The sequence below is a fragment of the Epinephelus lanceolatus genome, chromosome 5, assembly GCF_041903045.1.
Source record: "Epinephelus lanceolatus isolate andai-2023 chromosome 5, ASM4190304v1, whole genome shotgun sequence".
NCBI lineage: Eukaryota > Metazoa > Chordata > Actinopteri > Perciformes > Serranidae > Epinephelus > Epinephelus lanceolatus.
Window position 1 is genome coordinate 1,797,436 of NC_135738.1, and position 15,187 is coordinate 1,812,622.

Consider the following 15,187-nt stretch of genomic DNA (forward strand, 5'->3'; position numbering starts at 1 on the left):
TTGATATTTTGGGCTATTTTGCTTCTATAATGTTTTTTTTTTTTTTTCCCAGACTAATGAAAAGAAAACATCAAAATTACATACTCAAATTTAGGTATTTATTTTAGTTCGAATGTTTGCTCTTGAATTTTATACAAAAGATGCATATTTAATTAGATAATGTATTATTTGCATATTTAACTATCTGTCCAAATTTTAACCGTAGTGTCTTATTTTTGTCTAAAGATTTTTTTCCCCCAAAATTATTATTTTTTGCTTATTCTATGATTTTAAATTTGAACACTAAGGTTACAATTGTAACAGATAAATATCACCATGAAACTTTCTCATTAAATTAGGACACCACATTAAGACAATTGATTTTTGTATGAGCCCACAAGTTTTCAGAAATTTTAAGTTTAAATATGCAAATGCAGCATTATCTAATTTTGCATACAATTCCAGAACAAAAGTCCAAACTAAAATAAAGACCTAAATATGAGGGTTAATTACGACTAAAGAAGACAGCAGCGTTATAAATCTGTATCCAAATAAAGCGGAGACGAAACCAGAGTGGTACGGTGGCTGTTAAGATGTTACCTGACGGAGCCCGTTAGCCTCCAAACTGGGAGCGCTTGCTGTAATAAAGGCGTGTCCCGATGTGAAAAATACGCAGAGAACCTTGAGGAAACTTTATTTTGTATCCGGCACGGTCACAAAAACAAGCGCACCACAAGGAAGCCGAGGAACTGGTAGAACTGTTTTACGTACGTTAGCATAGTTAGCATACAGTTAGCATACAGTTAGCATGGACTTCACAGACGATATTCACAACTTTAGTTAATGTTTTTTAAAAACTGTCGCGATAGTTTTGATCGATGAAACCTTAAGACTAGAGGAATATAAATAATGTCGGAATGAACACATATTCAGACTCTGACAGCTTCAAAGGTAAGGACATGGCACTTTTTGTCTCCTGATTAGCATGCTAGTAAATCTGAATGAATCATACTTTGGTTGTCACGGTTACCATACAATGAACCGAACCAACGGTATGCAGCATCTCCATATTAACACAAGTTTGACGTTTAATATCTATATTTTGTTGCGACATTAGCTCGAGCAGGTGTTTCGGATTTACTTCCGACCATGTTAACTGTCAGCTGAATGCGTCTGCTCTGTGGTTGTCATGGTGACAACAGCTGTTTTCCACCCGGAAGAGAATGTGCCGCTGTCCTCGTGACTGCCTCTTGGTTCAAGTTTTCACTACAGTGTCAAACAAAGTCACACATTAACACTCAGTCTCATTCTGTATACGACCTGTTGTGACACAATGTTGAAAACTAAGAGAGAAAGTTGCTTTTCCTGTAAATTTAACTCATATCTGTAATACACTTAATAAATAGGCCTACACAGTTTCGTCTTTGGCACCTGTTTAAATCAACATGTGCCATGTTAAAGAACTATTCCGCCCTTTGAAATGTGAAAAAGAGAACATCTTCACAGGATTCGAACTCACTCCATTATGGGAAAATAAGTGACAACCACAGATGTATTTGGATTTTATCTGGAAAGTACGCTTAACAACCCTTTTTGAGGTACGTACTTCAATTTTTTTAATGATTAAGTTGTGTATTTTGAATGTAAATGAGGTGCCAGTGTGCAAATAGATATATCAAAATAGAGCTTGTTTATCGAAGAAGTTTATTAAAAATGTCATTCACATGTATGAAAATAAATGTCCTGACTCAGCGACAGGATCAGTCATGATTAAAAGTTAATTAATGACATGTTCTGTGTTCTTCTAAACAGCAGGCCGCATACTGTACACACTGATGGAGTGAAACTAACAGTGAAATCGTTCTTTGTGTTTGCTTAATAATTATAAATAATAAATACAATAGATGCAGTTTTGTTGTTTGTACACTAGGGCTGCAACAATGAGGTGACTAATCAATGACTAATTAACTATTAAAATAATCGGTGACTATTTCAGTAGTCGACTAATCGGTTTGAGTCTTTCTTCATAGAAAAGTACTATAAAAGTTACTCCTATTGCAGCTTCTTATGTTCAGATATTGGCAGCTTTACACACTCTCCCATGGCAGTGAACTAAAACCCTTTGGCGTGAGTACGAACCAGAACATTAGACATATTTTGGGGTTTGGGAGAGACAGACCGACATTTTTCAACATTTTAACACATTTTTCGATAAAATGATTTGTCGACTAATCGAAGAAATAATCGACAGATTAGTCGACAATTAAAATAATTGTTAGTTGCAGCTCTATTGTACACTAGGTGGCGCACTAGAGCAAGAAAACGCCGGTAATATAGGTAAGGTGCAGGTGATGAGCAGCAGCTGTGTGACGGGGTGGCAGCATGAAGAGTTTGTAGCATGTTGAAACTGGAATTGATGAGTGGAAACTAAGACACTGAACTGCTGAATGGACACTAACCTGTGAGTAACAACTGAGATGACTTATGGACAGACAATGTTTTAACCGTGTGAAGGTGAGCACATGTGAAAATAAATGGGTCACCGCACTCAAAGAAATCTGAAGAATTCAACATTGGTTTATTGTTGTTGCTCAGAACACGTATCTGAAAAGTTCTCCCCGTTCGCCACTCAGACGCCTTAAATGTAAGGTTTTTTTTATTGAAAGACTCTAAACATATGTAACATAATGGCCGTCTTCAGGAAGTTTTTATTTTCATCAGAAATTCAGACAGATCAGTATGTTTTTTTTTTGTTTTTTTTTTACATTTATAAGATCATAAACATTTAAAAGGACAGACAATTAGAATGAACATCATTATATATACAGTTGAGTAGATGTGCAAAAACATACTGTATATCAGGTCAAGATAAGTACAATAAAATGTACGTGGTGATTTCCTACCTCTGCCAATGTGCCATTCTGACTGTAAGTATTTCAGTTTGTATCTGTTTCATACACTCCACAGTCTATGATCCATCATCATCTCTCTGCACTTCACTGCTGTTCTTCAGTGTTATGCCCCTTTTCTCTACCTGCAACGGAGCACCAAAGATAATCACAGCCATGCTGATATTCAGTACAACAGCACGATCTCAAGTTTGGTATTTAATGATTAAAGTGATATTTAATCATGCAGAGTTTAAGTCTCAGTGCTGTTACACTGTATATCAGCACCCATAGAATGACTCCTATCCAATCAAATTGCTTGGTCGACAGTATGATATGTGCTGACATCAAAATATTTTTATTGGTCTTTTATGTATTCTTGACAGTAGGGCTGCCCCTGACTAAGAATTTTCCTAGTCGACCAATAGTTGTCATTTACGGCCATTAGTCAACTAGTCGTCCGCATGTTTACAATATTAATGTAATGATTAAATGATATATGTTGGTGGTTTGAGTTGAAGGTGTGAGAAAGAATAGTATCAGTAACATTGTTAACACTGTGCTACATTACAGAGAAATACAAACCGTACTAATGAACCTTCATTAATATAGGCCTATATTTTATCTCCAAGTGCACGTCACACACTGAGCGAGCCGCCTGTTAATGACGCTGTGGGCTAATGGGCATGTAGCTACTTCCATGTTTCACATGATACGTCATGTTTGTAGTCGACCAATGAAGATGAGTTTACATATCACCTTGGGTTCGTCCTTCACCTTCTCAAAATGATCCCACACTTTGGATTTCCTGCCCGACATGTTATTAACTAGCCTGTGGAATAACTGCAGGTACCAGCCCTGGAAATTAACCTGACTCCTGTCTGACTGCTGAGCGTGGACACTTCCTGTGTCATATATTTTTTGATATGACAAGGCTCAGCTCCTAATAGTTTCACATTTTTGTTTTTTCTTTTCTGCGACCAACGCCGACTAATGACCTCTCTGGTTGACTTGGTTGACTATTAGGGGACAGCCCTACTTGACAGTGGAATGAGCAACTATAAACCTATGTAAAGGCTTAGTCATGAAAAAAAATATATACAGTGGAACTGCCGGAATCTTAAAAAAATACCATGATACAAATTTTTGGTCGTATCACACAACACTAGATTAGGAAATGAAAAGTTTTGACTTTGGACCCCAGCCATTTAAGGCGTGGTTCATTATTGGCAGTATATTGTTTTGTGATGATCAAACAGTTTTGAAGAAAGGTAATGCAATTTTTAGAATAAATTAAACTACATTAGATAATATCAATCACAGCGGTAAATTAGGTTTGTTGTAGTTTGACGGGAGAGATGATCAGAGGGGCAGAGGTTTTACCATTTGTTTCTTTTATCAAAAAATGGACTGTAGAATGGGTAGAGTTTCTCAGGGAAATGGCAGTCAGTGAAGGAGTAGATAAGAGCTGCAGCATCAACATCATAAAAAGAGACCAGACCCTCCTCATAATCCACAAACACCCCCACCTTCTGAGGCCGAGACTTCAGAGAGAGATGGACTGCAGGCTCAGTGGCAGCGTAGTACTCATGGTTATCTCTCAAACATATTGTCCAGCAACCATTTTGAGGAACTGGTATGAAATTTCTCTTCCTGTTGATCGACTCTCTGACCACTCCCAAATCCCATTCAGTATTCCCTTTAACTTTAACCTCGTAATAAAACTTTCCTGAAGAGAAACTCTGCTTTGCTATGACATTAACACATGGAGAAAATCTCTCTGGGTTGTGTGGGACATTATTCCACATATCCTGTTTTAATTGCTCTGCTATACGGTGCCAGGGATTTGTTATATAAGATTCAAGTGTCACATCCACTGCAAACTGCTGGACCCTCTTCAGCTCACCCTCAATCAATTTCTTCATCTCTTCATGAAGCGTCTGCTCCAGCTGACTCATAGCTTTCACTACGGTCCCCGCATGTGAAGGTGGACGGACGCTGACCTCTGTCCAGTCCTTGGTGGGTGGAGCAGTGTTCAGGGACATGAAGCTTTGGAGGAGGTGGAGGTGGTCTTCAGAGCATGAGAGCTGCTCCACCTCAGTGCTCCTCTTCTTCAGCTCAGAGATTTCCTGTTCCAGCTCTTTGATGAAGCCTTCAGCCTGTTTCTCTGTCTTTCTCTGCTTCTCTTTGATCGTGTCCATGAGCTCGGCCTGGCTTCTCTCAACAGACTCCTTCAGAGCGGTGAAGACCTGAACACCATCTGCTATCTCTCTGTCTGCATCTTCCTCACTGAGTTCCACTGAGTGTTTGATCTCCTCAATCTTCAGTCGTCTCTTCTGGATCATCTGCTGAATTTCAGTCTCTGTCTTCCCCAGCTCGGCCTTCTTTCCTTCATATTCTTCTCTCAGAGGAACAACATCATGTGTCTTGTGGTCTAAAACAGTGCAGAGCATGCAGACACACATCTGGTCGGTCTTACAGAACAGCTCCAGCAGTTTATCGTGCTTCAGACACATCCTGCCTTCCAGGTTCTCCACAGGGTCGATCAGCTGATGTTTCTTCAGGCCTGATCTTGTCAGATGAGGCTCCAGGTGAGTCTCACAGTAGGATTCCAGACACACCAGGCAGGACTTCAGGGCCTTCAGTTTGGTTCCAGTGCAGACGTCACAGGGAACTTCTCCTGGTTTGGAAACTTGTTGCTCTGAGCTGCTGCTGCTGGCTTTCTGTTGAGCTGACTGTCTGAACTGAGCAGCCATCTCAGAGATGAAAGTGTTGACCTGCAGCTCAGGTCTGGTGTAGAAAACCTTCTTACAGTTTGGACACTGATAGGGGACATTAGTACTCCAGTGTTTAGTGATGCAGGTTTTACAGAAGTTGTGTCCACATGGTGTGCTGACTGGATCAGTGAACACATCCAGACAGATGGAGCACAGAAACTGATCTTCAGTCAGCAGACAGCTGGCAGCAGACATATCGACACTCTGAGGATAAAGTGTGAAAAAACAAACTGTAATTACACATCTTTAGTTACTTCAATAAAGATCAGTGCCCCTCTCTCTCTGAATAAGAACAAACTCAGATCAAATAGTGAAACAAGGCAGTGCTGATCAAAACTAAGATTCTGTCACTATGTTGCTTATTTCTCCCCTAAAATGTTTTCAGAATCATATTTTAGCTCACAGTTTAACTGTAACACGAGACTGTTTGTTACTGGCTGGCTGCTATATTGTTTTAGGACAGGCAACTCAAATTGCATCACCCACAAGTGGGAGTGTTTATTAGTTCGATGCAGCACAGTGCATTCTGGTAGTCATAGGTTTTCTACCTCTGGAGTAAAAGCAAATACCACAGTCCTTTTCCTTTGTTTTTTCTGGTCATACAGCACCAGTATCAAAAGTATTTATGTTTTTCTGCTACATAGACAGTCTAGTATTACAAAAAGACTGTCTTTCCAGCAGTGAAACACTTTTTTAAACAATTAAGATGTCACCATAAGTATTAACCAAAGACAATAAGCCAAATCCATGCTTGGCAAATGAGTTTTTAGTTACTGTACTTATGATGATGAATTATCTTTTTAACCACATAAATAATTCAGTTTCTAATAATAATAATGATAATAATAATAATAATACATTTTATTCGTAAGCGCTTTTAACAAATGCTCAAAGGCACTTTACAGTTTTTTTTAAAAATCATAAAATAGAGCAAGTCTGAATAAAAAACAGTGTGGGGCGTTGGTAGCGCAGTGGATAGTGCCGACGCCCCATGTACAATGGCGATGCCTTGCCGCAGCGGTTGCAGGTTCAACTCCGGCTTGCAACCATTTGCTGCATGTCACCCCCCACTCTCTCCCTCTCTCCCCCATTTCACTCTATCCTGTACATTAAAGGCAAAAAAAGCCCAAAAAAATAATCTTTAAAAAAAGAATAAAAAAACGGCAATAAAACAGTATAAAACACACAAACAATACATTACATAGATGTCATGAAGCTTGGACTATTATCATGCATGAGAAATTTTGGGCAGATTGGACAATGTATGCTCAAGTTACAACAATTTCCTGATTTATGGTGAGACATGCAAAATGGCTGCCACGCCACAGCAACGCCATTTGACAACAATTCAGTTTTCAGCAGAAATCATCATCAAGGTCTTGAGGCGTTTCAAAGCAATTTTGACGTGGATCTAGTAAACATACAAGGAGAAGTCAATGACAGCATAAAACATGTAATTTCCTGTTGCCAGTAGGGGGCACTATAACTACAACTAATTACTGGCATATGGATATGTTCACAGCAGGACTATGATCAAACCTGTGAAGTTTTGGGTGGATTGGAAGATGTATGGTGGAGTTACAAACCACTTCCTGTTTCATGGTGAAACATGGAAGTTTGACGCCTCGACACGGTCACACGGTTTGATTAAAACTCAAACTCTGAGTAACTTTTCATGTCAAAGGTCTTAAGATGGCACAGACAAAGTCTGAAGTCAATCGCATCAAATCTGTACACTGGAAATCCAGACTTCTCGCTGGAGCACAATTTGAATTTGCTCAGTGAGTCACTCTGGCAATCAGTAATGATGCTCTTTACCTATGCCCATGAAACCGAGCTGCACCAATCACATCGGTGTATCTGATATAGGCGGGCAAGAGGCGAGCTAAACAGATGACGACAGCGCTGTGACGACGAAGTCTGGAATCAGTCAGTAAACATTGCAAGATGGCTACGGATGAACACCAGTTGTTTGAAACGGCTTTGGCCGCTACAATGAATGAGTTAGACTTGGCTTTTTCTCTAAAAGAGGAACAGAAGACGGTGCTCGAATCTTTCCTTTGCAAGAAGGACGTTTTTTCTGTTTTGCCGACTGGAGACGGCAAGAGTCTAATCTACCAGTTAGCTCCACTGGTAGCTTAGTGTATACGTCACCCTGTGTATTGTTCTGATTGGTCGTAGTGTTATCCAATTGCGTGCAGTGATATTTTCAAATGCATGCTTGGTGCCGCCCCTCGAGTTGGGCCATTTACATTACTCATAGCCAGACCCTAAATCTTTCTAGATTTGGGTCTGGATTTCCAGGCTATCAAATCTGTAGGAGGAGTTCGTTAAAGTACGACCTCTGGAAATGGGCAAAAATGCAAAAGAATTGCACAGTAAATTCAAAATGGCCGACATTCTGTTGGCACACGAACAGACACAGTGACTGAAATAACAGTAATTACATTAAAAATAGGACAAGAATAACCTGATGACATGACACACGGCGTGAAAGACGACCCGTGATGATTGATGTGGACCATTGTGTTGTCTGTCATGTCTGTCGGCCAAGTCACGGCATTTTATGACTCGCCTACTGTGACATAGTGACTGTCGGAACAAACAGAAATGGCGTGTAGTTTGAACTAGGCATGAAAAAACAGGGTTTAAAGTTCAAGACTGTTACCAAAGGTTGTAACAGTTAAATTAGTTGTAAAACTTAAACTTTATACCTTAACAGACAATAAAAGACAGTCACGCTGAATCAGACACTGCATGAACCAAAGGGCATCAAGCCTGGACTAGTTTATCTAATGTTTCTTTTTTCGTTGGTTAGTGTTGGATTCAGCCCCTGCCTCATGTATATATGTGGTAAAACAATCTTATTTACTAAGCATCAAAATTCATTTTTCAAGTACAGGAAAGACATGTGGGAAACAGTCTGTGAATTTGCTCAGGCTGTGGCTGTATTCTGTCTGACTTAAGTTATCAGGAATTCAGCCACTGTGGTTTGGGTTTTTCCTCTGTTATGGTAAAAATGACAGTTTGGTTTTTATCGATAACACATTATGACATAATCTTCTCTATGTGGTAGAACGGATGTAAAACAAAAAGTCAGATCCTGGTTTTAACTAAACTCTCACATACCACTTAGTTGGTGCCTCTTGTCTCTGTAGGTCAGTGAACTCACCAGTTTGTTGTTGAAGAAAACCTGCTGGATTCAGTTGAATGTTTCTGTAGAGAGAAACAGAGAGACTCGTGTGGACTGCAGCTCTGCTGTCACTCACACTAACTTTTAACCTTATTGGAGGTAATGTGTTGTAGCTCACTTCCTTCACTGTGGCTCCACCTCTCATTGGAGCTCTGTCAGTGAGGTTTTATTGCCTCTTTGGGAAATACCTTGACAAAGCTTTTAAACTGGATGAGTTTTTGCTTTTTGTTTTTTCTTTTTTTTTTCTACAGTGGAATTTTACAGCAGCCAAAATAACAACCACAAACAGATAATATAACAAAAGAGGTCAGTGCAAGATATTCAGTAACATCCTGTATCGTTTGATCAGTAGGCTGCAGTTTGTTATAAACTCCACAGGAGGTCTGGGATGAATCTATTGCAGTGTGTAAATAGTAAACCTGTGTTAATGTTTGATATTTTTACTGTGAATATTGTGGCTGAAATCAGGTCCTTTCAATATAAAGGCTCGATAATTAAGACATTCAAATCCTGCCTGTTGCTGTAGACCTACAGGTTAAAATGCTCATCTTTACAGCAGAAATAAACATGTTTACAGCCTGGTGCAAAAAACAGTTTTGGTCTCTATAGCTAATTTTCCCATTTATGACAACTATACAAGGGCTGAATTTTTATATAACTCACCCCTATACATTTTACTATGGTTTAAAGCTACTCATAATTAAGGACAGCCGCCTTGAGTGACAGGCCGTTTGCCGATAGTGTCCTCAGCCTAGTTTTTTTTTCTTGGCGCCAGCATCTTTTTTTCAGTTGTTCCCAGTGTCCCAGTAGGGTGGGTGGGTGTGTTGGTGGATAGGTCCAACATTCACCGACATTTTCTCGAAAGACTTCAGTAATTAGTGACAGTATGCAACACTTCTTATTTCACCAATGATTAGACATTACAATGTTTGGAATTCTCATTACAAGGTCTCCCTCAAAAACAAGGTTTTAATCTCAAGGGAATTCCTGATCAAATGAAGATTAGATAAACTTTTATGAGTGCGTTGTTTTGTTTATTAACAGTCTTGAAGGCAGGTATTGCACTTATTAGAATAAAACCTAACTATAATATCAATCAGTGTCATACAATTCATGCGTTTAAATCACAGTTTGCATTGTGATGCACCAAAGTAAGCATTTACAGAACAAAACTCAGAATCTATCTATGAATTGCAAACATTCACACATGTCCATATTTGCTTAGAAAAGCCCTCAAATGAAGATATTTTAACTCAAAAACATGACATTATTGTGACACACGAGTAGGGTCGGAGCAATATATCTGTTTCAGAGTATACTGTGGTATGAGAATTGACAATTATCATATTATTTGATTTAGAAAAAATGCAACTGGATGGAGAATCTGACCTTTAGCTATTTTCAGAAGGGAGACTTTTTACATGTACTTCCTGGTTTCAAGTTTCAATCATAGCGATAAACAAAAAAACAAAAAAACATCCTTCTGTTTTTATTCCTTTGAAGGTCATGGTCACTGATTATAATAAAATAGTGTAATAACATTTATCGTCAAATGGCAATATTTTCTGAGACAGTTATTGTTCTGTGAAAATTTCATACCATTGAAACTCTACGAGTAAAGCATTGAATAGAATACCAAAAGGTGGCATCAGAAATCAAATCATTTTTTTATTTCCAAATTCTCAAAAATGTTTTCAGTGATCATTGATGTATTTTGATAGATAGAGAGACAGACAGATAGATGGCAGAAGTACTTTGTCTGTTAACTTAGGTTCAAATGCAGGGTGGGGGGTTCGAAGCCCAAGGTAGGGAGTCCCTCATTGCGGAGTTTGCGTGTTCTCCCTCTGTCAGTGTGGGTTTTCTCCAGCTTCCTCCCACAGTCCAGAGACATGCAGGTTAACTGGTGACTCCAAAGTGCCGGTTGGTGTTGTTTATCTGTATGTGTCAACCTTGTGATAGTCTGGTGTACCCTGCATCTCGGCCTGTGTCAGCTGGGATATGCTCCAGTCCCCCGCGAGCCATAACAGGATAAGCAATTACGGAAAATGAATGAATAATCCGTCTCTCACAGAATCAAACACAAGTTATTTTTATCTCTTAAACAAAACATGCTTCAACAGTCAACCTGCCTGTATCCATCTGCGGTAGTTTTATATTTCTACACACACATTTACCAGGAAAACAAGCCACCGATGTGTGCTGCTGGGACAGGAAAATCCAAGCAGCACGAAAAGCTGCCAGGGACAGAAGAAAAAAAAGCTGCTGACCACGGACAGTTAGTGACATCTAGGTGAAATCGGTTCCGTGTCCTATTGCAGCTCTGTTATCTCTTGGACATTGAAGATTCACTCTTGTAAATTTCTGACCAGCCACCACTTTTCGTGTATATTTATTTTTATTAGAATGTACAAAACTAGGGCAGCTTCCACACTAGGCCACGTCGGTAGATCTGCCTCTGGACAGGAGAGATAATCAGAGGGGCAGAGTTTTTACTACCATTGTTGTTACAAGGACAAAAGAGTGGGTAGAGTTTCTCAGTGAAGGAGCAGCCAGTAAAGGAGTAGATAAGAGCTGCAGCATCAACATCATAAAAGGAGACCAGACCCTCCTCATAATCCACAAACACCCCCACCTTCTCAGGCCGAGACTTCAGAGAGAGACTGACTGAAGGGTCAGCAAGAGCTTCATACTCTTTTTCATTTCTCAACCATATCGTCCAGTAACCATCCTGAGGGCTCAGTTTGATCTGTCCCTTCCTGTTGATCGACTCTCTGGCCACTCCTAAATCCCAGTCAGTCTTCCCTTTAACCTGAACCTCATAATAAAATCTTCCTGAAGAGAAACTCTGCTTTGCTAAGACATCAACACAAATATCAAATCTCTCTGGATTGTTTGGGAGATTCTTTACTACATCACCACAGTTTACTTGCTTCTTATCATCAGACAGGATGAGGTTGGGATGTGCTGTATCAGGATCGAGTGTCACATCCACTGCAGACTGCTGGACTCTCTTCAATTCAGATTCAAAAAGCCTTTTCATCTGTTCACTGAGTGTCTCCTCCAGCTGATTCAAAACTCTGACAACAGTTCCCTCATAGGAAAGTGGACGGATGCTGATTTCTGTCCAGTCCTTGTTAGGTGTAGCAGTTTTTAAAGAGGGTAAGCTTTGGAGGACATGGAGGTGGTCTTCAGAGCGTGAGAGCTGCTCCACCTCAGTGCTCCTCTTCTTCAGCTCAGAGATTTCCTGTTCCAGCTCTTTGATGAAGCCTTCAGCCTGTTTCTTTGTCTTTCTCTGCTTCTCTTTGATCGTGTCCATGAGCTCGGCCTGGCTTCTCTCAACAGACTCCTTCAGAGCGGTGAAGACCTGAACACCATCTGCTATCTCTCTGTCTGCACCTCTCTGACTGAGCTTCACTGAGAGTTTGATCTCCTGAATCTTCAGTCGTCTCTTCAGGATCATCTGCTGAATTTCAGTCTCTGTCTTCCCCAGCTCGGCCTTCTTTCCTTTATATTCTTCTCTCAGAGGAACAACATCATGTGTCTTGTGGTCTGAAACAGTGCAGAGCATGCAGACACACATCTGGTCGGTCTTACAGAACAGCTCCAGCAGTTTATCGTGCTTCAGACACATCCTGTCTTCCAGGTTCTCCACAGGGTCGATCAGCTGATGTTTCTTCAGGCCTGAGATCGTCAGATGAGGCTCCAGGTGAGTCTCACAGTAGGAGACCAGACACATCAGACACGACTTCACCGCCTTCAGTTTGGTTCCAGTGCAGACGTCACAGGGAACTTCTCCTGGTTTGGAAACTTGTTGCTCTGAGCTGCTGCTGCTGGCTTTCTGTTGAGCTGACTGTCTGAACTGAGCAGCCATCTCAGAGATGAAAGTGTTGACCTGCAGCTCAGGTCTGGTGTAGAAAAGCTTCTTACAGTTTGGACACTGATAGGGGACATTAATATCCCAGTGTGTATTGATGCAGGTTTTACAGAAGTTGTGTCCACATGGTATGGTGACTGGATCAGTGAACACATCCAGACAGATGGAGCACAGGAACTGATGTTCAGTCAGCAGACAGCTGGCAGCAGCCATATCTACACTCTGAGGACAAAAGTAAAAGTGTAACGAAGCAAAACGATTAAAAATTTTAGATTAGTCATAAAAAATAAACTCCATCAACGAGAATACCAGGAAGTAGGTTTAGATTATTTTGTTACTCAGCACTAAAGTAAAAGTTTCATTTAAAAGCATGAAATTAGGAATTTGGAACATCCTGTCTGAGTTGAGGTGCAGTTTTTTTGTTTGTTAATTTTCTTAAAAACATGAATGAACTTGAATAAAACATTAAATATTTTAAGCTGTACTCACTGGTGTTTGGCAGAGTTACTGATGTGTTGCTGAGAAAGACCTGATTTAATCAGCTTTTTTGTTTAGACAGAATCGGAGCGTCTTGTTTGACAGCAGGTCTGCTGTTGTTCACACGAATGCCTAGTTTCATTTGGGGAATGTGACATTTAAACTGTTTTTCCAGTCTTGCTCCTCCTCTTTCTGCTCTGCAAGTGAGGTTTTGTTGCCTTTCAGGTTTGACCTGATAGTGACGCACTTTTGGCACAAGCCTTTTGACTTAGTTTCATTTATGTTATGTTGGAATCTATAGTATGCTGTTACCGTCAGACAAAAAAAAACTAAAGAGGTGAACACATGCATTAACATCCTGTAGTGGATCAGGGGGCTGCAACACGCTCTATACAGTCTCCTCAAGCCCAAAACAATCCTGACATCATTTCAGTGTTAAACTTTATAACCTTTTTACATCACATGTAACCCACAGGACACAATTACTCAACAAGTAATAACAAATGTAGAGATGATTTACATCACTAAATATACAATGAAGATTTTGGCTGCATTTTAATTGTGTAAAGTTTATTTAATCCCCGGGGTGACAGCTGATAGAGAGGCTGATTTTACGCTCTGATCCCAACACTGCAGTTCAGAATAACATGAGACACCTGTGTGGTCTGAGCCGCATGGCATAGGTAGTATAGGGGAATTCTAAGGGTGCTGTCATCCATAGGGGCGCCACAAATAAGGGAAGAAAAAATAAATACAAATGGTCATCTCTTACTATTTTTTACTAATACTATTACTATTTATTATTATTATTATTATTTTGAAATACTTCATAAGGCCACAACAACAACATAACTGCATGGCAAAGGGTTCCTGCATTTTTTTTTCTTAAAAAGAATGTATTTTGTGTCTATAGAATAATCCCCCAAACAGCTGTCAGTACTAAACAAAAATATTCATTTGCAACAGTAATTTATTTTATCACTTGATATTAAAGTATTTTCTTACAATTGCATCCCACATGCTCTTTCTGTCTCCTCAAATAAAACCAGATATGGTAATCTTGAAAAGTCTTTGTCTTGATCACGGTAATCTTTGAAAAACCCACACAAAAGTGAGATGGATCAGCTGATCCACAGCAAAACATGGGATTTCCAAATCTGCATCATTCTGATCCAGATTAAGTTTCTGAACATCTGTGCACCTGTTTGTTAACAGTATGTTTGTAACAAAGAGGGTGAGGAGGATCTGTTTATTGTCATCCTTTATGTATACAATATAACAGAGCATCTCATAAAGTAAAAGTGGAGGTCATTGTATAGACTCAGTGTGTTGGACAGACCTCCCAAACTGCTTCTCAGCAGCCTGTTGTTACCTGTGATAGTCACTTTAACACATCAGGATCATGACGCAGCAGCCTCCCACAAAATTACATTCACTTCTGTCTCTTTCAGATATCTGAAAATTTCTCTTTAAGACAGAGAAAGAGTTCTCAAAACACACAATAAAAGGTCATTAATGACATTAGACTGAGACTCAGATTTACTTGTTTTCCGGCATCCATGTTATCTGCTTCAGCATCAGACTGAGGAGTTAGTTACGAACAGCATGTCCTCATGTGGCCACAGGCTGCAGTTTGTCATAATCTCCACTAGAGGGTGTCCTCAGCTCTCACTTACTCTTTACAAACTCCAAGCACCATGTCAGTGTTCACATCAGCTCCTCAAACACAACTCAAACCTTAAATAACACCACATGATGTTACGTCACTTACTGTCTCTCATGCAATAACAGGTGATGGAGCTTTTAACGACATGTCTTTCAGCTTTTAGATTCATCAGAAGCAAAATAACTTAATCAGACAGAATAAAAACTTCATTTTGATTTTGTTTGTATAAAAAAGAGGCTAAAAGGAAATGACTTCTTGCAACAGTGATCAGATTGTAATTTTTTTTTAATTTGGCATCCAGACAATGCTTCATCTCTATGAGTACATTGTTTT

At 39.7% G+C, this 15,187-nt stretch overlaps 2 protein-coding genes across 2 annotated transcripts; both read right to left on the minus strand.

Annotated features, from left to right (window-relative positions):
• Nucleotides 1–3,570: 3,570 nt before the first annotated feature.
• Nucleotides 3,571–8,919, minus strand: LOC117262151 (E3 ubiquitin-protein ligase TRIM21-like). The gene is made up of 2 exons (XM_078167586.1): nucleotides 8,817–8,919; nucleotides 3,571–5,848 (listed from the first exon to the last, which is right to left on the minus strand). The coding sequence occupies exon 2, from the start codon at nucleotides 5,837–5,839 to the stop codon at nucleotides 4,247–4,249; it is 1,593 nt and encodes a 530-aa protein (XP_078023712.1). The 5' UTR covers nucleotides 5,840–5,848; nucleotides 8,817–8,919; the 3' UTR covers nucleotides 3,571–4,246.
• A 956-nt stretch (nucleotides 8,920–9,875) lies between these two features.
• LOC117262146 (E3 ubiquitin-protein ligase TRIM21-like) lies at nucleotides 9,876–13,310 on the minus strand. The gene is made up of 2 exons (XM_033634881.2): nucleotides 13,201–13,310; nucleotides 9,876–12,933 (listed from the first exon to the last, which is right to left on the minus strand). The coding sequence occupies exon 2, from the start codon at nucleotides 12,922–12,924 to the stop codon at nucleotides 11,251–11,253; it is 1,674 nt and encodes a 557-aa protein (XP_033490772.2). The 5' UTR covers nucleotides 12,925–12,933; nucleotides 13,201–13,310; the 3' UTR covers nucleotides 9,876–11,250.
• Nucleotides 13,311–15,187: the final 1,877 nt, after the last annotated feature.